Genomic DNA, 24445 nt, shown 5'->3' with positions numbered 1-24445 from the left:
GCGATGGCTTGCTCGTTGGAGTAGAAGTTGCCTGGGGCCATGTTCGGTGAATATGGTGGATCGGCTGCATTTCTTAACTCTGTTCATGCAATTTCGCCATGGTAGCGATCGACTTGGGGCATTTCGCATTGTCTTAGTGAAAGAGCATCTCTTTTTGTTTTCCTCATATAGAAAGGTTATGCAATCACTGTGAAACCCTTCAACCTTTGAACGGAGGCTCGGAAGGCCGAGTGTCATATATTATTCGACTCAGTTCATTGTGTGCGCAAAATGTCTGTGTGTGCCTGTGGGTATGCATGTGTGAGTGAGAAAAATATGCACTCACTTTTCTCTGAGATGTCTAAAACGATTTTCACAAACTTAGACTCAAATGAAAGGTGCTATTGTTCCATAGATTTTTTTTTTTAAATTTGGAATGGATCTGACTCTCGGTTCCGGAGTTTCAGGGTGATGAGTGAAAAAAACTGCAAATTCAAAAGTTTGCCTTCATGTAAGATGTGAAGATGATCTAATTTTTCAAAAATAGTGAATTAAAATAAATTACAGGTCTTGTAAGTTGAAGACCACACAAACTCACATCAAATATACCGAATATCCTGTGCCGGAGGTTCCGGAAACAGTGATGCAAAAATTGAACTAAATCACTTTTCTCACTAACTCATCTTTCTCCAAAACAACTTAACCAATTTTTGGAAAATTTTGAATCAAATGGAAAGGCGTACGATTCTTCATAGAATTGCTAAATTTGATCTGGACCTGACTTCCAGTTCCGAAATCTCAGCGTGTTTGAAATTTCAAGTCGTGCAAAGAGTGTCAAGTGCGACGATGCAAAATATAAAACAATAGACAAACAACTAGGGCCCAAAGCTTCCAAATTGTACGTCATATTAGTTGGTCCGTTAAAATTGTTATCAAAATCTCCAAAACAGAAAACACTCATTTTTCTCCGGAGCCGCTGAACCGTTTTTCACAAATAAAAAGCCCAAACAAAAGGTAATGCGGAACTACAGAGAAAAGCGTGTTTAAAATTCCAAACCGTCTAAGTGACCGATGCGGCAAAAAACTGAAAAAAACATTTCAAATTCCAAAATAATTCGCTTTTTAGGCGTCACTAGTTTGAGCCCGAACAAACTTCCCTGTTTCTATTTAAATAGCAGTTTTTTTTTTCAATAATATCCTAGTATCATTGATGAGAAAACTAGTCACATGAGAAAGGCATCATTACACCACTAGGTGGATTAAAAAAGGGCTTTTGAATATACAATATACCTCCCCATGTATGCTCGGAACTGGATATCAGACTTCGATTAAATTCAATCGAAGCCTCCTCGATCATAAGACCCTACGATTTCAGATTTAACAAAATCGAATATGTCATCTCTAAGAAATCGATTTGAGTTCAATGTTTTGGAGTTTTCGATCTCAACTTGCTTCGCTTTCAGAACCGGAAACCAAGTACCGGAACAGCAGAATTCAAGAAGAACCTCAGCTACCATGAGATCTTTCATTTGAATCATAGCTTGTTAAAATCGATCCAACCATCTCTGAGAAATCGATGTGAACTATTTTTCCGGAACGAGAAACTAGGAAGTACGGTATTGCCGATATGGGTTTCGGCCATCAACAAACACGACCTCCGAGTTAGAAGAATTTCCTGACTAGTTATAAGAAACATTTCAATCCTTGCATCATAATTAATTAAAGTACTATCATGAAGGTAATAAATTTTGACTCATCACCCTGTAATTCTGGAACAAAAGTCAGATCCACATGATATTAAAAAAACATCCTCTGAGACCAAAATCAGTTAGCCATCTGGAGAAAAGTGGGGTGATATTTCGGTCACCTTCACACACTAACATTTTGCGATTTCGACGAAATGATAAGAATGGTATATGACAGCCTCTGTGTCTCCGGTTAAAAGTCGGTTTTCACAGTGATTACATAGCCTTGTGAGAAAGGCAAAAATAAATAAATTAATAAGTTCTGCGCACGCTATATTCGGACCAAAAACTCGAACACGAGCGCATTTCGGAAGCGTATTTGGCCAAACAGATGTGTGTGGAACTGGAAACGAATTGTGGCATACCATGAATTTGAAGTTGAAGAACATTGCTGACGCATGAACTCTAGAACTCTAATCAAGTACAAGAATCGTGTTTGATGTGAAATATTTATCAAACTGAGTATTATTTCAATCAGGCATAGCATAGCATAGCTTTAAAATGTTCTGAAGAATGCAATATTTAATCTGTTTTGGATATTGAACTTTTCTGAAAATCACATGACTGTTAGAAAGTTTCAAAGAAGTGACTCAAGTAGCTCTTGAAATTAGAGATTTCGAAAGTAGTCTGTAAAAATTTATGCCAAACTTACTTCGAAGTGCAATAATTTTCAAATGTCAATACGGATAGTGTGGAGAATGTAGCAAACGTGCTCAATTTCCTTTTCGATCGGTTCACATCCAGCTTCAGGTTTCCAATAAGCGCGAGAAAAGCTGACAGCTGCTAACAGCCGTTTGGCAGTATGGATCAATTCTTTGTAGAAAAGAACCAAACTGGAATGTCGCAATCACCTTTCGTAGATATGAACAACACCGGATAGAACCGCTTTCCCTCTTGACAGGCTGACAATTATCCTCGTCTTTATGGTGAGATATTTGCCCTCGACATGAAAAGCAAAAACATCCACCTAGATAATCATCTACTTACAGTGTCATCTACCTATACAAATACTTCACCGCGTTCTGCTCCTGCCAACCGAACGGATAAATCAGCAAAGCAAACCGATGATGAACCGAACATGTCGCGTCCTCCGGTTTGCGGTTCGATAGGTATTTTGCTGCTTTGTTATCCGATGAACTGACAAATGACAAATGAAACGATTCACAGAGTCGCTTGACGAATATTTTAATAATGGCATGTTTGACCTTTAGGCAGATGGATAGAGCAAACAGTCGAAAAATAAAAACATATCCCATGACGCTATTTATTCGAACAAACAGAAGCAGGTAGCATGCGTCTCCATTTACTAAATTTGATGGAAAAGCATGGCGCATTGAGTGTTGGGAAATTCAAAATCTTATTTATGTGTTCGAAACCACTTGACCATGGGTTGAAATCGGAGGTTTTATTTGTTTCTTTTTGCCGCTAAACAGTAAAAACCAAATGCCAACGGGGAAAGTGCGGAAAATGTTTCAAACGAGTAGAATTTCCTTTTGATCGGTTTCAAAATCAGTTGCAATTTGCACACAAGCGCATGCTGCTTACACCAGAGTCGCAATATGACGCACCAAACATAACTGTTGAAAAACTTATCTACAAAGCAACGAATGTACAATTCGAGGACATCACCTAAGTGTACCTATGCTTGAAAAAACGATAAATCCTGTATGCTTGTTACCCTTTTTATAACGGAAAGTTTTTCAAAGTTATAATGAAACCTGACTGCCACCCTTCTGTCGACCGACCAACCGACCGATGGTTTCTCAGAATTCCAATCAGTGAAAAACATTACCATCGGTCGAGTAAACACCAATGTGCGTACCGGCTTTTCACCAGTCGCTACAATTACGGTGGTATTGGTATATGAATCACGACTTGTTTTGGCGGGTGCCTTGCAACGGCTTTTAAAAGCAGCAGCAGCAGCCGCAGCAGAAGCATCGATGGTCGGACTGAAGTAGGGCAACGTTTAATTATAGTTCAATCCCCAGAAGAACGGGCGGGAGGATGGAAAATTGCTGTCCAACGTTTTTTCCGAATAAAACCAATCCTGTCATAATTACCGTGTCTTGAACGTGTGTTGTGTTATGTTGTTTTCACTGGCAACTGTTTATACAGTTCGATTTGATTAAAACGAGGTATTTTATTTTGTTTATCGAATTGTCAGGTTTTAATTTTATACGCAACGTTTCGTTTGACCGCGAACTTTGGTAGACCAAGCTTCTTTGAATAACAATACAAATCACACTGATTGACAATCGCAGGTTCGTTGGTTACCAAAAACACCTACAGATTGCCGCAGTCAGAATTCAGACAAATATGTGTTGGGATTGATTCCACGCAAAATATATGAGATAGATAATTCAAACAATGATTTTAATTACATTTTTCGAACATTTTATGAGAGCTACATCATGCTTTTCGAATTATTTTCTATCATTCTCTTTTTATAGTTTCAAATCTAATGACTCTAATGATGAACCTCAGTTTATTTTTTGCTTGCATGCAATCTCTCAATTGTAAATAAAACCCAGATTTATCAATAGCAAAGTACAGAGTAATCGTAACGAAATTGTGCCGGGCTACTCCAAAATAACTTACGATTTTTGCTTGTAAGTACATTTACATTGTGAATATCTGTTTTTGTTATTGAACCACTGCACAGTGGGGGAAAACGGATCAAACGAAAACGCTATCTTGTTCATTTCATCCTAAGATCCCTTTTTGTACTGTATTGTATTCATATAACATAAAACCGAAGTACTCGCAGAAGAGCGAAAAGAGTGTTTCTGATGTAAAAACCTTTTTTATCAACCCGCATGTGTTTTTTGCATGAATATTCTTCGGTGTTTTAGTTCTCATGACATTATTTTAATTGCCGTCGTTTTAAGCGGTAATTTGAGATTTTAATCACTCATTACTCTGTAATGTCGAAACTGCAAATCGGATCGAATTTGTATCTAAACGTGTGATAATCGATTGAACATTCCATGATATGTCGAAGTAAGTTCCACTTTAGAGTTTTTTGTCATTATTTACGGTAATTCCAGAGTCGGTATTCAGGAACCAGCATAATACAAACCGATTCGTATGTCCATAAATTACTATTTCGAATAAATTGCAATAGTTTTGAGTGCAGTTTTAAAGCTTTTTGGGATTGTCATCTCCTATATCGGTTTGAATTTTAAAAATTCATCATCCTGTAATTTCAGAATCGGAAGTCAGAAATGGATAAAATTAATCAATTTTGTCTTTGTCGCTTTGGCTTTTTTGAGAAAACGATTGAACTTTGAGAAACGATTCGATACTGGAACCGGAATTCGAAAATCGGTGTATCCGAAACCAGATAAATTCACCTGAGTAGCTGTATAGTTCACATTTTTTTTCAAAATGTTCGAAAATCAGTATAGACATCTTTGAGAAATCGTAGTGCGAATTAAATTTTTGGGTACCTTCCGAATCGAAAACTGAAATAAGCTCATTTAGTTATCGACTATTCGAATCTGCAAATCCGATAAACCTGATCAATTTATGTGAAATGGATATTTTTATACTAATCACCCTGTATCCACTAAACCGGAAGTTGAATCTGACTAAAATGTAAGATGTTTTATAGGATCTCAAAATTTTTATTTGAATCTTAGATGGTTCTTAGATTTCATTTATATCTTAGATATAACCGAGAAAAATGATCAACACAAATTCAATTTCGTTTCTCATATCATTCTGTAGTTCCGGAACCAGAAGTCGGATCCGAACATAATTCAGGAACCTTGTTTAGGAGCATCCACACACGCATTGGCTGATCTCGACGAACTGATTCGAATGGTATATGGGTGTTATGTTCTTCCAGCATTTATTGCTGTAAGTAGTTTAAATCAATATAATTATGGAATTGCTTTCAACTCGAAAATGCTGCCATTATCTGGTTTACATATGTCATATTCGAACAATTATGTTGCCTAACACGAACCGTGCTAAAATCGGTCCGAGTCAAAATTTCATTAAAAAGTATGCTGTACACAGTCAGGTACTTTGAAACAATTGTATAAAAAATCGAGTTTCACGTTGCTCTCAAACATTACTTTGTCATTCAGCGCACTAGCAACACTTACTACTGGAATAAGGCGAAAAGTCGTTTACACAATAATATCAATATCTCCGTTAAAAATAGACGGATTTTAACAATCTATGGCTTGTTGGATAGCTTTTACCGTGCGGAATCTAAGTCTAGAAACATATTCTGTTTTTAAGGTCAAGTGTGACAGATACTGTTAAAAAATAAATGTTGACATAAAACTTCGTATTACTCAAAAAGTAAACATCCGATCTCAATACCATTCAATAGCGTTCTGGGTGACAGGGAGATCTTTCATTTGCAACTAGTTTGATCAATATCGGTTCAGCCATCTCTGAGATCTCGACCTCTTTGTTGACAACACACATACAGACCCACACACACACACACGAACATTTGCTCAGTTCGTCGAGCTGAATCGATAGGTATATGATTTTCGGCCCTCTGGGCCTCGGAAAATTTTTCTAAAGTTCGAGGAAATTCTATACCTGTTTTTGATATATTTAAAAAAGGTAAAAAGTCTAGCAAATCGGTTGCACATAGTTTTAATGACAGCAGCAAATTTGTTGTACCGTTTTACCCTATTTCTTTTATAGTTATAATATTTATTTAAAATATGATCTACAATTCAAAAGTAGATCCAATGCGATCTATCAATATTGGTTCATATTACGTAGTAAATATCCGTGATCCAATTAAATACAATGGGAATAACAGTAGTAGCCTTTTTTAATCCGTTTTACCCCAATTTATTTCATAAGTCGTATTTCTGGTTAAACTTTCTTTCGCATACCTAAGGTAGACTGATTGCAGCAAATTAAAATCGATTGATATTACGGAGAGAGCCCTAAAAAGTAGAGTACAAATAGGTTCAATAACCTCGCGAATCTTGTTATACCGTTTTACCCCAACTTATTCTTTAACTGAGTATTTTAATCAAAATTGATCTACAATCCAGAAACAGATCCAATACTAACTATCGATATTGGTCCATATTACGTAGAAAACTTCAGTGATCCAAATACACATAATACACGATAGTCATACGCGTCCACAAGTGCACATTGGTTCTCGGGCAATTGTTTTTTTTTCACTTGATTAAAAATGATTGAAAGAACTTTTTAGAAAAAAAACGTTTCTGCAAAAATTTACTGCCGATACAGCCAAATAAAATGACACCTATGTTTCACCAGCAGAAACACAAGACATAGGAAGAAATCGAAAATTAATTAGGAGTTCCCTTCATATGTGTGTATGAAACAAAAATATGAGCTTGATTTTTCCGGAGATAGCTGAATAGATTCGCACAAATTTCAGTTGAAATGAAAGATCTCAAGGACTTCCGCTTCTTGAGTAGCAGGGTAGAATGCACTAAAATTAAATAAAATATGCACTCAATTTTCTCAAAGATAACTGGACCGGTTTTCAAATTTTAGATTCATACAAAAGATTTTTCCGTTCCATAGCCTGCTATTGAATTTTATCCGGATGCGATATCCGGTTCTGGAATAACGGGATAAAAGTAAATATATTCACAAGAAAAATCAAGATTTTTTCGTACTTTACACGGGCAAAATTCCGATTCTACAAATGAGCTGAATAAGTCATAATGTGCAGAAAGGAGTGAATTTTTATGCTATGATAATACATCATGATCAAACATTCTCAAATCATGAAGCATTTGGACTAATTTCGCTAGAATTCAAGCGTAACGCAGCTTACACTGATAAGTATATCTTCAGGCGTGTTCTAGTAAATTTCTTTTCAAAATAAATTACGATTCAATGAATCTGAAACCTTTCAATTTGTTATAAATTTTTTTTGTGGAACAGCGCTTAAAAAAAATTATTCAGTAATAGCCGTTCAACCGAGAAGGTTGTGTATAGAAGCGTACAGTTTAATAACGCTGGTTAGTTTACACGCGTTAAATACGACAACGGTTGAACTACAGGTAGAGACCTGTTGGCAGCAGCCGTTAAAACGTAAAATCGTGCTGCATAAGAGAGCCCTAGTGCTGGGCCAAGCTGGTGAAGGAAACAACAAAGGGCGTTTCCCAAGCTCTACCCAGGCCACAATATACAGCCACAAGTGCTGAGCAGGAGAGTGCAAAGGCACATTGAAGAAGAAGAGTGCAAAGGCACACAGAAGCAGGAGAGTGCAAAGGCACACCGGTGCGAAGGCACTTCGGTGCAGAAGCATATCGGTGCGGAGCACAAGGAAGAAGGAGACAAGACAACTCGGTCTTTCCACTGCCATACAACACGCAGGTATACACCGGTGACCTGCGCTGGTTGCAGCTGGCGAAGACAAAAGTAAATCGGAAATCGAGTGGTGCTGGATGTCAGGTAGCAGTAGCATCACATCCAACAATCAGCATCCAACAAGAACATCTAGAGCAACGAGGATCTACACGGCAGTGCAACGGAGATAGACAACAATTTCAAGGTAGAAGTTTTTTCTTTTCCTTTTGATTGAGTACTGTGTAGTGTTGGTTTCATTTTTTATTTTAAAGTTTGATTAAAAATTTTAATGTGATGGATGAATCCATGGACGTAAATCCTAGCATGAATCCTATACCCCCACGAACGAAAAAATATCAGGAGAGCTCTTCTTGGATTTTCTCAGCATTCAATATATCTGAACCCTTAAAGACCCTCATAATGGCATTCCTTCCAATAGCTAGAAATTTTTTGAAGCAGTTATCGGCTCAATGGCCAATTGTCTCAGGTTTTGTATCTTTTGATGGATAATTTATCACCCGCCGCAAATGATACAATCACTGTCCTGCAGTGGAATTGTCGAAGCATCATGCCAAAACTTGATTCATTTAAAATTTTATTGCATAGTCAAAAATGTGATGTATTTGCTTTATGCGAAACATGGCTTACTTCAAACATAGCTTTAAATTTTAATGATTTTAACATTATACGTCTCGATAGAGACTCTCCGTATGGTGGAGTGCTTTTAGGAATTAAGAAATGTTATTCCTTTTATAGATTAAACATTCCTTCGACTACTAGTATAGAAGTTGTTGCTCGTCAAATAAACATTAAAGGCAAAGATATTTGCATAGCTTCGGTTTATATTCCTCCAAAAGCACAAGTTGGTCAGCGACAGCTTAATGAAATAGTTGAAGCCCTTCCTGCTCCACGATTGATTCTGGGGGATTTAAATTCGCACGGAATGATGTGGGGTTCCGTTTACAATGATAGCAGATCATCCTTAATACAAAACATTTGTGACAATTTTAGCATGACGGTATTAAATATGGGTAGCATGACACGGATCCCAAGACCTCCTGCACGCCCAAGTGCATTAGATCTATCTCTTTGCTCAACATCAATTCGACTAGATTGCACCTGGAAAATATTGCCTGATTTACACGGTAGCGATCATTTACCAATCATCATCTCAATTAGCTGTAACAAATGTATTGCTAATTCAGCTAGTATTCCATATGATTTGACAAAAAATATCGACTGGATTAAATACCAAAGTAGAATCTCTAGTATTTTGAATTCAATGGAAGAGCTCCCTCCACTTGAAGAATATGACTTCCTCATTTGTTCGATTCTGGAGGCAGCAGAACAATCCCAAACTAAACGCTTTCCTGGGCCAACGACTAACAGAAGGCCTCCCAACCCCTGGTGGGACAAAGAGTGCTCAGAGGCTAAACTCGCAAAACAAAATGCTTGCAAGACGTTTCTAAAACGGGGAGGAGGAACTCCTCAGAATTTTGAAAAACTTATGGTTTTAGAAACCAAGTACAAGAGCATACTTCGAGCCAAAAAATGTAGCTATTGGAGACATTTTGTCGAAGGTTTGTCAATAGAAACCTCAATGAGCACTCTTTGGAATACGGCCAGACGAATGAGGAATCGAAACGTGGGCAATGAGAGTGATGAATACTCGAACCGATGGATATTTGACTTTGCTAGGAAAGTTTGCCCAGATTCTGTTCCTACGCAGAGCATTATACGGGAATCTCCTCCAAATAATGGTTTTATTAATAACCCATTTTCAATGATGGAATTTTCTATAGCACTCTTGTCTTGTAACAATAACGCCCCTGGGTTGGACAGAATTAAATTCAACTTGGTGAAGAATCTGCCCGACCTCGCAAAAAGACGTTTGTTGGAATTGTTCAACAAGTTTCTTGAGCAAAATATTGTTCCACCTGACTGGAGACAAGTGAAAGTTATCGCCATTCAAAAGCCGGGGAAACCAGCTTCCAATCACAACTCATATAGACCCATTGCGATGTTGTCCTGCATCAGAAAATTGTTCGAAAAAATTATTCTACGACGTCTCGACACTTGGGTCGAGACGAACGGTTTGTTGTCAGATACTCAGTTTGGCTTCCGTAGAAATAAAGGGACGAATGATTGCCTTGCATTACTTTCGTCTGACATCCAAATTGCCTTCGCTCAAAAGCAACAAATGGCATCTGTATTTTTAGACATTAAAGGAGCATTTGATTCAGTTTCCATTGATGTTCTTTCAGACAAGCTCCATCAACATGGACTTCCAGCGGTTATAAATAATTATTTGCACAACCTTTTGTCAGAGAAGTGCATGTATTTTTCACATGGCGATTTGGCAACATTCAGAATTAGCTACATGGGTCTACCGCAAGGATCATGCCTCAGTCCGCTCCTTTATAATTTTTACGTGAATGACATTAACAGCTGTCTAGTAACCCCATGTACACTAAGACAATTGGCAGATGATGGCGTGGTTTCAGTTACTGGTCCCAAAGCTATTGATCTGCATAAACCATTGCAAGATACCTTAGATAACTTGTCCGATTGGGCTGTTCATCTTGGTATCGAATTCTCTGCGGAGAAAACAGAGTTAGTCGTCTTTTCAAGAAAGCATGATCCCGCGCAGCTTCAGCTCCATATGATGGGAAGAATGATCCAACAGGTTTTAACTTTTAAATACCTCGGGGTGTGGTTCGATTCCAAATGCACGTGGGGAGGACACATTAGGTATCTGATAACGAAATGCCAACAAAGAGTAAATTTTCTTCGAACAATAACAGGATCTTGGTGGGGTGCTCATCCGCAAGATCTAATAAAATTGTATCAAACAACGATACTTTCAGTGATGGAATATGGATGCGTTTGTTTTCGTTCCGCTGCAAACTCTCATATTATCAAACTTGAGCGAATTCAGTACCGTTGTTTGCGAATTGCCTTAGGATGCATGCATTCGACACATACAATGAGTCTTGAAGTTCTGGCGGGAGTTCTTCCATTAAAAGATCGATTTTGGGAGCTTTCATCACGCCTGCTAATAAGATGTGAGGTGCTGAATCCCATGGTAATTAATAATTTCGAACGACTAGTCGAGCTTCGATCTCAAACAAAATTTATGACAGTATATTTTAACCATATGTCACAGGAAATCAACCCTTCAAGATATATTCCTATCCGTGTCAGCATCCTAAGTGCCCCTGACTCAACTTTATTTTTCGATACATCCATGCAGCGTGAAGTGCATGGAATCCCGGATCATCTACGCTCGACGGAAATCCCAAAAATATTTTCAAGTAAGTTCAGGCATATTGACTCTGAGAAAATGTTTTATACGGACGGATCGCGAATTGAAGAAGCGACGGGGTTTGGTATGTTCAACAATAATGTTTCGGCCTCATTTAGGCTTCAAGAACCTGCATCTGTTTATATAGCAGAGCTAGCAGCAGTTCATTATAGTTTGAGTGTAATCGTCACATTATCTCCAAACCATTATTTCCTCTTCACAGATAGTCTGAGCGCAATTGAAGCCATTCGCTCAAACGCTGCTGGCAAAAATGAACCGTTTTTCCTGGGCAAAATAAAACAGTGCCTGAACGACATATTGAACAATAATTATCTAATCACTATAGTCTGGGTCCCGGCTCATTGCTCCATTCCTGGCAATGAAAGAGCCGATATTTTAGCCAAACGTGGTGCTATTGAGGGTGAAATTTATGAGCGACCGATTGCTTTCAACGAATTCTATAGCTCGTCTCGCCAAAGAACACTTGCCAGCTGGCAAGCATCTTGGGATAGAGATGATCTGGGTCGGTGGATGCACTCAATTATTCCGAAAATATCGACAAAGGCATGGTTCAGGGGACTGGATGTGAGTAGGGATTTCATTCGTGTGATGTCCAGACTCATGTCCAATCACTACACGTTAGATGCACATCTCCTTCGAATTGGGCTCTCCGAGACTAATCATTGTGCTTGCGGAGAAGGTTATCGGGATATTGATCATGTCGTTTGGACATGCGTGGAGTATCGTGATGTCAGATCTCAACTAATAAATTCTTTGCGTACCCAAGGTAGACTATCCAATATCCCAGTTCGAGACATTCTTGCTTGTCGTGACCTTTCATACATGAAACTTATTTATCATTTCATAAAGAAAATTGGAGTTTCAATTTAATAAAGGCCCCTTTTAAGACTTAGCTCTGATCCCAGCTGCGTCCATGAGTTCAACCAATAGCTAAATTATAATGAAAATTATGTAATGATACAAACAAACTCGAAACAGTTTATGAAATTATCAACAAAATGTCTGAAAATAACAGCTTATTTTATAATTTATAGAAGTTAATCGTTTGGTTCAAATAATATTTCCGAGTAGATTTCATAATTAATGACGAGTTACCTAAGATGATATTTAAGCTATAAGAGAATATGTTTTAATAAATTCAAAACGTTGTGACTATGTTAGATTAAATTAGGATAAGAATATTATGTAAAAGTGATGCTACGGCGAAGAAAAACTTATGTAAACTGCCTTAAGAAATAAACGTATTTATGGAAAAAAAAAAGCGCTTAAAAAACGTGTTATTTAAGCAGTTCACTGCTCCGTGTTTGATCTCGTATTTAAGAATACGCACAAACGAACTTGGTGAAAAATAAACTTGTGAGTTGAACTTATAAAACCTGTGCCGTTCCAAGTGTGTAATGATGCCGTTCTCATATTACTCATATTTTCATAAACATTACTGAGGGAATCTTCAAAAAAATTTAGTGAATCTGGAATAAAACAAACAATGAGCTCAGTTCCGTTTTCGGAGTAATTCGCTACTATTTTCGATACTTTCGAAACCAGAAACTACGAACCGATATGATCAAAATCGATTAATTTGGTCAGCAACTTAAACAAACTGCTATTTGAAACAATTCTGTGCCAAATTTGGAAGAGTTTCTCCGTGCGCTCTGAATGACAATATAAGTTTTAAAATACACTTCAACCTGTAACTCCGGAACCGGAAGTCGGATTCGGATGGAATTCAACTGCAAATTATGAGACCGCAAGACCTTTCAATTCAACCTAAGTTTTTGAAAATCAGCCTAAGTTTGTGAATATATGATAAAATGAAGTGTAAGTACTAATAATGGCAGTAAATAGTCTTTCATGAACACCACAAACTCTTGAAGCTTTATATTTATATTCAATCTGAAATTTCATCTGTTATAAATCAATCAGAATTCTGCTGTCAGAATGCACACTAGCCGTAACAAAGTCTTAGGAGCGATTGAAATGCCAACTAGCGATTGTTTGCTGTCTTAATGCGACATTAGTATGTGCTCATTGGTTACCTGTGCTATTTCCGAAATCAGGAATTTGGAACCAATACAGCGGATCCCGGGTAGAAGTGAATGGCAAACTAAAACCAAACTTTTTTTTTGAAATCAAATAACTCAATGGTAAAATTTAACATTATTTGATTTGAAATAAGAGTTAAAATTTTGAATATAATAATTAAATCTTCATCACAGAATAACAACCCAGTAGCAAAGTCATTGCAATATGAAAACAAGAGTAAAATATTTATAAAAAACAAACATTTCTGTTATTGACGAACCGGCTCCTCTTGGTTCCTCTTGGCTCCTCTCTGGAGCCACCAATGATATTATTGGATAAAACTTTTCCTGGTTCTGATAGTTGGTCCTACCTTGGACCAACCTGGAATTTTCGGATTTGCCTAGTGTAATTGTCTCGCGGCCGGATAGCACATTTATAGTCTATACCTGCTTTATTCAGGCACTACAATCGCTTGAAAATCAGCTTAGTTTTGTTCATTATTTTCATAATACTTTACAATGTCTAGACCCCCTCTTTGTGCCATCGGATGAAATCCCTGATTTGATTTAATTATTTAACTGATATGAATGAATTATTAAACTAGTTCGTAACACATTTCTTTTATCTAATTCTGAAACTGTTTACTAAAAGAAGAGCGACGGACGCCAAATTCGAAAAAATTCTAAGCAAAAGGGGTATCGCGTCGCTATTTTACTAAAGTGCTAAAAACCAACCCCAGATCCAACGTTCAACGATTCCCGGATGCAAAAAAAAACGATACGACAGTTTTCGTCAAGAACAAGTGCTGCATCGCGATGGACGGCGAAACTTATTCGAGGTTGGATTGCCGGAACCTCAATCTTACACGATTTCTGAAAATAATTGTGTGACATTCAGTTTTTATTGATAAAAATTTTTCAAAACATTTTGATTTGGCAATCAATTTGCACATGCGGCAAATTTACGCAACCGTGCATCAAGCAACCGAATTCAGAAACCGTAAATGAAGCAGTCGAATGCAGATTTTTTTTTCATGAATCAATGCATGACAAAAATATCTCTTGCTCATGGTTTCTCAACATGATAATCACGTGTTAAATTGATAGAAATAAAAACACTTTTGCTACGAAATGAAGGAGTTTCGTTACATTCTTGGAGTTTTACTACATTCTTGGAGTTTAGAACTGAAACCTTTTTAATGCAAATTATTTTTTTTTTGTGTTTTCCAAAATTATTTTTTTTTCGTGTGGATTTGCTCAGTGTTGTGTATTGTATCGAGAAAATTTTAAAAATTTCATTTAAGCTTTTTCATACGAGATCTATGTTATTCTGACTTTTAATTTGAATTTCTAATGTTGTGTGGTTTATCGGTAGTATGTATCTCCCGCATTAAAAAGAATCGAATATATATTTTTTGTTTTTAGCATTTGTGGCATAAACTGAAATGCATCATCTTTTAAATATCGGTTGACTCATCTTAGAATGAGATTTTTTCTCGTCAAAATCGCACGACAGTTGCAGTCAGACATACTTACATTAGCTTTTCCATGTGCCATACATAAATTAACGGTGCTGAACTTAAACATTTACTCATTGGCCTCGATGCGGCTCACCGGCCATCTGTGTCATTTTCATTCGTGGTCTTCGTCGTACACCGGATTTGATTCGTGAAGTAAATTTGCTTCGAAGGCAAAGCTCTGACTAGCGTTATAAATTTATTTGGCTCGTTCGGAAGTTCGGCAAAACCCCGTCACGTTGCATGGCCATCAATACTGCGGTGGAATTATTTATTCATCGTGGTGTGACCCGTACCGACACTGTCCTTATACGGCTCAGTTTAATATTCAATTGCCTAAATGTTCTTTTCCTTTTCTCTTTTCAAACATAATTTCAGACAGCAATTTCGTACATCTGCTCGACAAACTTGACAAACTTTTTGGAACTATTTCTGCAGCTGCCGGGCATAGATGTTAACAAGCCAGACAACGAGGGCAACACACCACTTCATTTTGCTGCCCAGGCCGGTAAGTTTTTTTGCTTTTGAATGATTTGCTAATTGTAGAATTTATTGCTCATTTGAAGGTATGTACGGTAAATGATTTCATGCTGGTTTCTGATCCATTCTTGTTTGATCTTCATGTACGATATTCTAAGGTTTCTTCTTAAATCGTTCAGTTCTGGCTATCATTTATAAACGCATCTCCTATTCGACAAGTTTAAGCAAAACTTGGGCGGGGGGAGTCGTAATTAGAGGTTTCTCAAACCCTCCGGTCTGTCAGATCATTTAGAAACTATAAGTACGATGTGAATGCTGGTTTTACAAATGCGCAATAACGAAATATTTTTGGATTTTGAATGTCAAAACACGACTTCGAGAGCATACTTAGGAATTTAAATAAATCAATTCGTCTTTATATATGTGATAATCAAAGGAGCTAGCTATCGGAAAGCCGAAGATGATACGGAGGAAATGCGCATTGTTTTGTCTGGGTTGGGCGACCAATGGGTACTACCTAGGTGTCGAACATATTGCTCTAGATTCCAATTTGTTTGAATGCTTGCTGATTTTTACTCGTAACTGTATTGAAATCAAATGCCTATCGACAATATCAATTTAGGCTGTGCATGGATATGGACTACATGTTACTAAACCTGAATGAGACCCACAAACAATTTTGCCTGGTGAAACATCGAAACGATAGTTTCAAATAGCGTCGGCCTGGTAAAGCTTCTGTAACTTCGATAGCTCGTATTTAGAAGACCCAACACTACCAAGCGGGGCCCATGACAGCCTTATTTATAATATTCAAAATTTACTAATTCTGAATTGACATTCTGGACAAAATTCATTAAATCATCTAAATTCTGTAATAAGTTTTTTTTTGGTAGAATGTCCCAGTTCTAAATACAAATTTGACAACGGCATAAACAGAGACCGGAAATATAAGTCACTTCATATCAGCATAACAGACTGAAGAAAAAAGTAGTTTTGATCATAATTCTGAAACAAATTAGAGCTTCCACACTGCAGCATCTGAAAAAGGGTTGTTTTTGACGACATCTCAATGATTTCTCAGAATAATTTCAAACTATTAATTGGGCCGACTCTTGCGTTGAAGGGTTCTTTCGAACGTTTGGTTATTCAACATCTAGGTGTTAGAGATAATAGTTCAGACTTGAGAATTTTTCAGCTCAAATTATTATTAAACAGGCGATGTGTTTGTAAGAAATTTCAAATTCGAGTAAATTCATTCGATAACAACACTAACAGCAAAGACACAATGTAGACAAAGCAACGAGAGGTCATTCAACGCATTTTCGGAACATCCAACAAATGTCTATAACGATCGTTAGTATTTTTTTTATCCAAGAGGCTTTCTTTTCACTAGACTACTAATAGCAGCCTCGCTGTTTCGCAACACCAAGCTGTCACAGCTCGGATGAGAATTATTTTTTGACATAAAAAATATCTAACTTTTACTATACTTAAAATAAAACCGAAACTAGCCGCGTTAGAGTTTTTTCGTAATTTCAAACGATTTGAATTGACCTACGTTTTCACGAGCCAATCACAGCGTGGCATAACGATGTCATCCTCTTGATTCCTCTAACACGGGCTGCGGTTTTTTTTTGTTATTTCACACTTCGTATTTCATTCAGTAGCAGTTTCGCTTCAGTCGATACAAGGAAACTTCACGTTATGCATGTAAAAATGTTGTGCACAGTATGAGCTTTCACACAAAACGAAATCTATAAATGAGTGCTCTAACACATTTTTCTGCTTTTATGCATTGCGGTTAGACAAAATATTCACTTTGCCATCCGCTCGATGAAAAGTCAACTGCTTGTTTTGCAGTTCGGAAGCGAACATTTCTGGCATCGCTGATTTGTATCGAACCAATTGCACTCGGTGTTGCTCGATAATGTCGTAGAGATGGTTTCTTGTGCAATTTTAATGTCATCGTGATCGGTCGTGTCTCGTTAACAACCCTGTAGATTTTTTCTTACAAAATACTTTGAAATAAAACAATTCCGATATTTTGAAGTAACACCCGTAAGAAAAATCTGCTATAAACATGAATAAGTCATTAGTTACAAAAATTAACCCAACATTAAAGTTTAAACGTTTACATGAAATACGAAATCATTGTGAAAACCGGCTTTAAATTGAGTGTCAAATACCATTCGAATCAGTTCAGCGAGATCCCATTATGTTTGTGTGTGTCTAAGTGGAAAAATGTACACTTGTTTTTCTAAGAGATACCTAGATCGATTTTCACAAATTTAGATTCATATGAAAGGTTCTTACTTTCCCAGAGAACGCTATTAAATTTTATTCCTATCCGACCTCCGGTTCCGGAATTACAGGGTGGTATGTGCGGAAAATATGCTCTCAATTTTCTCGGAGATGGCTTAATCTATTTTCATTAACTTAGATTCATATGAAAGATTATATTTTCTCATAGAACGCTGTTGAATTTCATTTGGATGAGATTTCTGGTTTCGGAATTACAGGGTGACATGTGCGAAAAATTGCCATAACTGTGCACTTGATTTTCTCACAGATGACTTAACCGATTTTCACAAACATACATTCGAATGGAAAGTCTCACGCTCCCATAATATGTTGTCAAATTTTAACTGGCTACGACTTGCGGTTTCGGAAATACAAGGTGTTGAGTAGAGAAACCTTAAATTTCAAAAATCTGTTTCTGTACCTGACCATATAAAAACAAATAAAATCACTTGAGCTTGGAAAAAGTTTTATGTTGTATACATCTTGTTAGTTGATAACCAAAAATTTTGATTTCGGATTTATGGGTTATCAGTTTTCGGTTCCTAAAGTACCGGAAATAGTGTTCGAAAACCTCCTTCATTCAGAGCAACAAAGCGAAAACGGAAAAATTTCTTCTAAATTTGGCTTAAAACTGTATTAATTTGTAGGTTATGTCAGTTGTTGATCAAACGAACCGACTTTGGCTAGACCGGTTTCCAATGAGGAATTCCATGCGGAATCGGCTGATTTTTGGCACTTCGATTTGCATGAAACTTTGCATGTGTGTTCGTTATAGTCAATGAAGTATTTTTCACGGGTATAGAACGGCGTATAAGGATTAAGCCACATTATTTTCAAAACAATTATAACTAGAAATCTATAGCTTCTTCAAAGCATATGTCTAAAAAGAAGTTATAGGTAATCAATTTGACTTTCTAAAATAAATGTACACTAAAAAAAATCCGATTTTGCATGAAATCAAAAAGAATTTTTTTTGATTCTCAGTTATTTTACCGTACGATTTTTTAAAAATTTATAACACAAAAAAACTTCAAGTTACAAGGAAACTGATAAATGTTTTAGAAAGTTGTAGATAATTAAAAAAGTTTTCCGATTTATATCTACAGAACCGAAAGAGTTAGTCATATGATCATCGAACTTGTTCAATAGTCTAATAGTAGCTTTCAAATGAGCCTAAACTTGTTGAACCATCTCCAAGAGAAATAAGCGTACAGAAATAGAAGTAGTTTGTCGGTCACGTCCGGAATCGAAAGAGTCAGCCACTTAATTTTCGAACTTGATCTACAACCCAATAGTAGCTTTCAAATGAGCCTAAGCTTGTTAAAAAACATTCAGCCATCTGCGAGAAAATTGGGCATAAATCTTCGAAGGATGCACACACATACACACATGACATTTTCCTATCTCGGCGAGCTGAGTCGAAGTTCCGACTAACGGCTTAATTGGTGAATTTCTATTGCATGCAGGCACGTACCCAGAGGGGGGGGCCAAGGGGCCCTAGCCCCTCCCGAAATCAAAAAACAGACACAAAAAAAATTTGATGCGAAGCGAACAGTGCAGTGTCAAAACTAAATAAAATTAAAATTAAACACCTGGAAAAATAAATGACAATAATAATAAGACACTTAATTGTTCTGGATGACTAGAAAAAGAAAGTGCGCTAGCTTACCATAGTTGAGCAAGATTCTGCAAATTAGAAAAATATCCTGAAGCTGGATCTCGCACATACTTATTTAGGACTAAAAATACGAGCGCAAGTGCACTTCGAGTACATGTTTGGCTGGATCCATTATTATACGCCAGAGAAATAAATGATTACCCGACAATGAACTGAAGTCGTTGTGAGTGCCTGAAAGAGAGGCTCAATGGGTCGGAAAGATCATGAAGCCTGTTTTCTGGGATTGTCATAGTATACTTTTGAAGTACTAAATTGATTAAAGACCGAAATCGCTGTGAAAGGGCCTTACATGAAGCACATGAGCATCGCTACCATAATTAAAATTACGGGTTAATGCTCCAATTACTTACCCATCCACCTTGTTCACCTGATTTGGCCTCCTCGAACTGTCATCTATTCCCAAACCTTAAGTCATCGCTGAGAAATCGATGTGAGCTTTGTCTTGGAATTTTAGACCGCTACTTCCGGAACCTGTTACTGAAACCTGTATAGCTAAAGAAAGTTTGTGAGGCCATAAACTAATATGACCTACAAATGTAGAAGATGTTTTCCGTTCTCCACAAATCGGAGTAAGGGAGCAATCTCGGACCACTTCTCGAAATCTTTCACAAGTCTTGTGGATTTTTGTGCTCTAGAAATGGACATGTAGAAGGTCTTAAACATGTGGGATTGAAGTGGCATGACAGTAAACGTTAGAAATGTAATACAATAACCTTCTCTCGGTCATAGTCACACATTTTGCATAAATACCTAATAATGATAGTTCCAGCGTAAAAGTTTAAGGTTGTCTGTTAACAACGCCGGTAAATGGCGCTCCGGAAATTATCTACTTAAGCAATCTTCAGTAACATTATTTATTTCATTCTGGGCCCCTCCCGAAACCAAATCCTGGGTACGGGTCTGATTGCATGATCTTATAGTAGTTTTCAAACGAGCCTAAAATAGAGCAAATCGATCCAGCCATCTTCTAAAAAATTGAGCGGATCGAAAAAACAGTGCTTATGTCACTTTTGCGATTATATCTCTGAAACTCTCTATCTAGGGTCTAAATAATGGAAAAACATCATTTTTGCGATTTTTGTTCAGAACTATTGTTCAACGAAATAAATTCAAACGTTTTGCATAATACAAAGCATCATTTGAACAACATTTAGTCATTTTTTCGTGGAAAAATATTGAGGAAAAAGTTAGTAAAGAGGTATTTTTGAGAAAGCTTCTTAAAAATCATGATTTGCGGTGTCCACTGTATCTCAGCGCTGACTAATCAGAAGTCAACAAATTAAAGCAGCATACATAGAGTAGAAGTTTTTCTAGACCCCAACGTTTCTGTTTGATTTTTTTATTGTTTTTTTTTTATTTTGGAGGTTGTTCAAAGTAAAAACTACGATTTTGCACGACAAAAATCCGCCATTTTGTAGCTGTAAAACCTCCCCAAAGTAACAAATAACGAAAAGGAAAACGTTGGGGTCTGGCATTTTAACAGGTAGAAAGTGTGTGCAAAATTTGAAAAATATTGGTACAGTAGTTTTTGAATGGCGATGGACAAGGACTTTCAAAACCTGCTTTCGAGAAACAAAAACGTTTACCGTGTTTTGTCTGTAAAATCGAAGGAAACACAATTTATTACTATAGGGAGCCCGTAGGGTGTAACATTTTCAAAATATCATATTTTTTCTTTTGTATTTAGTTATAATGAAACATTTCAAGAATGTTTTTCTAAGTTTTTAAGTCAATTGAAGCAGAAAGCTGCGCCGAGCTCTTACTTCTTCACAGTATGAGATAAGTATAGATAAAGGCCCATAACTTGGTGAGTTTGGTCCGATTGGCTTGAAAATTTCACAGAATATTCTTGAAATGTTTTACTATAAGAAAATATACAGAGAAAAAAAAGATTTTTTAAAAGTGTTAGACCCTACCCGCCCCTTAAGCGAAAAGCAAAAATATTCTTCCGGTCGAATGACCGTTTGTGGTATGAATCGGTATACGACATGTCAATCAAAATATACAAATCACAAAAACATATAATATTGAATATTACCTACATATTAATTAGTCAGAAGAAGTCATAAATTAAAATTCTCGAAAACAGTACTAAACTTCAAAACCAGTCATTTGACCGGTCATGGTATGTTTAGTGTTAGAAGGTATTGAATTTGATTTAAGAAAAACACAACAAATTTGGGAAAATTTATTGGAATCGATAGAACGATAAATATAATTTAATGTTTGGATATGATTTCATGCAAATTTTGGCCGCGTCTCCGCTTTTGATGGTCCATACGAAAGGTGTAGTTTTGGCACACTCTCTTCAATTTTTTTATTATTTACGAATAATGCCACCGCCCCATAATCCAAACCAAAAAGTAACTTGTTTGGGATTCATTAGTAGCTCTTGCAATGCTTCTGGTTGGTCTTCACATCAGTTACGGCAATTTTACTTGCTGACGTATCCATTCAACCAGAAATGAGCTTCGTCGCTGGACACAATTTTTCGATAAAAAAGTGGATCTCCTTCCAAGTTTCACAGCGCCCATTCGTGATAAATCGTAGACGATGATTCATGATGCAATTATAGATCAAACCGAACAAGCTTGACAATGACACAAGGCACGATTCACGTGAGATCTGTCAAAAACAGTGTTGCCAGAAAAATACCAGCAAAAAAATCACCCTTTAGATGCATTCGCTCTAAGTTTTCGCATTGTTATAACAGCAGTATTGCACAATTTTCGAACTATTTTTCTGTGATATCGTTTCTTAAAGCCAAAGCAAAGATTTTGCATTCGATTTTATCACAATTCGTCGAATGAAAGCCGAGTAATCCGCAACATGGGGACTCTACTAATGAGATGACTATTATGACAATAACCCCGTGAATCGGTTAAACAATTACAAAGGCAAATACATTTGTTCCTATCATTCGGACGAGTTTTGGTACCCAAAAACATTCGATTAGTTATATTAATTTACATGTCACGGAGCATCACACTCGCGCGGTACGACCTTCAAGCAAAAACTGCCGCGGCACTAGTTGAGAATTCAGAAGCTAGTTGAGCTCACACCAATGCCAAATCATGTTGCCTCACCAGGTGATGATAAGCATTGAATTGTTAAATCGAGGTTGGCTCGTACTGCGGCTGTCACTTCTACACCCCGGCTCATGGAACACAACCCGGCGCAGTTTTGCTCGCGTGCCCAGTGAAATAATTTGAGTATTTGTATGCATAAGGCAGTATCAGGAAGATGGTTACACAGAAAAAAACGGAAATGATACAGTAGATATTTTCACTTATCACTTGTCAATTTTTTGAAAACTTAAAACCTTTTATCACTTTCTTCTAGGACTCTCCGACATCGTCAATATGCTAATCACCAAGTGCCGAAGTTTGGTGATTGACCCAAAAAACAACCTAGGTTTCACACCTTTGATGAAGGCTGCCCTACAGGGAAGGACTCGGTGTGCCAAGCTGCTGTTATTTGCTGGTAAGCTCTAAGATTTGCATAAACATATGGCAATGATATTTACTCATTCTGCCTTTTTATTTTCAAACAAATGTTGAGTTCTATTTACGTACGTAATTTTTTAATCTCGTTATTTATCAACTTCCGGACAGGGGCATCGCCGGTCGAGACCGACACCGGACGGGGTTTTAGAGCGGAGCAGTGGGCTCGATTTTGTGGCAGGTAAGACCGAACTATGCATTTAGCCGTTATTTAAAAATAATCGTTTTTCAGACACTCGTGTGCCGAAACGATAGAACAATGTGCTCGAGCACGGCTACTGGATAAATCCACACCCTGTGGTAAATGGTCCCATGATGTGAATCTTCCAATCGAAAAGAATGCTCTCAAGGTAACCAGAAGTAGCAGCATCACAACGCAAACAACTAGCCAAAACGGTAGGTAATGTTGAAGTTTTCATACGTATCATCCACTAAGAATCAATTCGTTGGTTTTAGGAATCCGTTCCAAGTTCCGCAAAGTATTCCCTTTTAATTTCTCTTCAAAAGACAAGCAAGTGTCGAAGGAAGCGGACGAGAACTATACCAAAGATCTGGTAAACTATCTCAAGTCAGCCACTATCTGCGTCAGTGGACCAGCGCTGTCTGCTAACAAGAAGATCATCCAAAGCCTTATACGACCACTAGAAGTGCCAAAGTAAGCCCAATACCATCCCGGTCATAGTAATGCCATTTCGTGCTTGTAACCGATTGAACTGAATAACCAAACACGCAGTAGATCCGCATAAGAACACACCCATAATCTTGTCTGCCAATTAACCAACCATCACTTAACATCTAACCCCAGAATTACCGCTTACCGTGCGCTATAGAATTACATACCCGGAAATGTTAAAAACGAGACTAACCTGCTAGCCATCACCACCTTTCTCCACACCATAACAATTAAACTAAGCTAACCAATTGAACGCTTCTTGGTATTGCGCGAAATCAAACCACGTTGTGCTTTTCCGTAGACTAGAAGTGACCTACGCCAACAATAATGCACTCATCAAGAAATACGAAGCTGCCGATTATGGTAGCAGCGGTGCGGATAGCGGAGACGAACGGAAGGATGTGTCGTCCCCGAATTCACCGGTTCCGGCGGTAACAAGAGGAAAGGTCAAAAACTAGTCGCCAGTGACACCAATTCTTCAATACTCTAGAAATGGATGGAGTGAAATAGTGCGTCAATATCTTAGTTTTTTTTTACTAAATAGTTGTTAAACTCTATCTGTAACTGTTGATATTTCCTAAAGTTGATACACCAAAAAGTGCATTGAATTGATATACCAACCTTTGTCAGCTAAGGTGTCCCAAACTTGAAATATTGTATGTAATCTTCCTTGTCGAAATACCTTCTTCTTCTAGTGTGTAAGAGTAAACATAATTGAAATAACCATTTCGGATAGACTGTAACGGAGAAGATTTTCTTAACGAAGACTATTTACTACATGTTTTCATGAATCTCTAGAGCTACGATATAGTAATCAAACCATCATTGTAGTTATCAAGCTTACCAATCTGTAATAAAATAAAATAAATTGTATTTCTTTCTACTCAATACCTTGTACATTATTTAAA

At 37.2% G+C, this 24445-nt stretch overlaps 1 protein-coding gene across 3 annotated transcripts in view; it reads left to right on the top strand.

Moving 5' to 3' along the window:
* LOC131434795 (uncharacterized) overlaps positions 1–24425 on the top strand; it is a 76310-nt gene extending 51885 nt beyond the window's left edge. Inside the window, exons 5-10 of one of the 3 annotated variants that reach the window (XM_058601947.1) lie at positions 15281–15410; positions 22704–22844; positions 22976–23045; positions 23097–23260; positions 23321–23519; positions 23844–24425. In XM_058601947.1, the coding sequence (XP_058457930.1) occupies positions 15281–15410; positions 22704–22844; positions 22976–23045; positions 23097–23260; positions 23321–23519; positions 23844–23865 (726 nt within the window). In that variant the 3' untranslated portion in view covers positions 23866–24425. Of the gene's footprint in view, positions 1–15280; positions 15411–22703; positions 22845–22975; positions 23046–23096; positions 23261–23320; positions 23520–23669 lie in introns of all 3 variants that reach the window. The other 2 variants (XM_058601944.1, XM_058601946.1) reach the window with 2 other exon arrangements.
* The last annotated feature ends 20 nt before the right edge of the window (positions 24426–24445 follow it).

This window comes from Malaya genurostris, chromosome 3 (genome assembly GCF_030247185.1).
Source record: "Malaya genurostris strain Urasoe2022 chromosome 3, Malgen_1.1, whole genome shotgun sequence".
In the NCBI taxonomy this organism is placed as follows: domain Eukaryota; kingdom Metazoa; phylum Arthropoda; class Insecta; order Diptera; family Culicidae; genus Malaya; species Malaya genurostris.
This window is presented reverse-complemented; position numbering and strand designations above follow the sequence as displayed.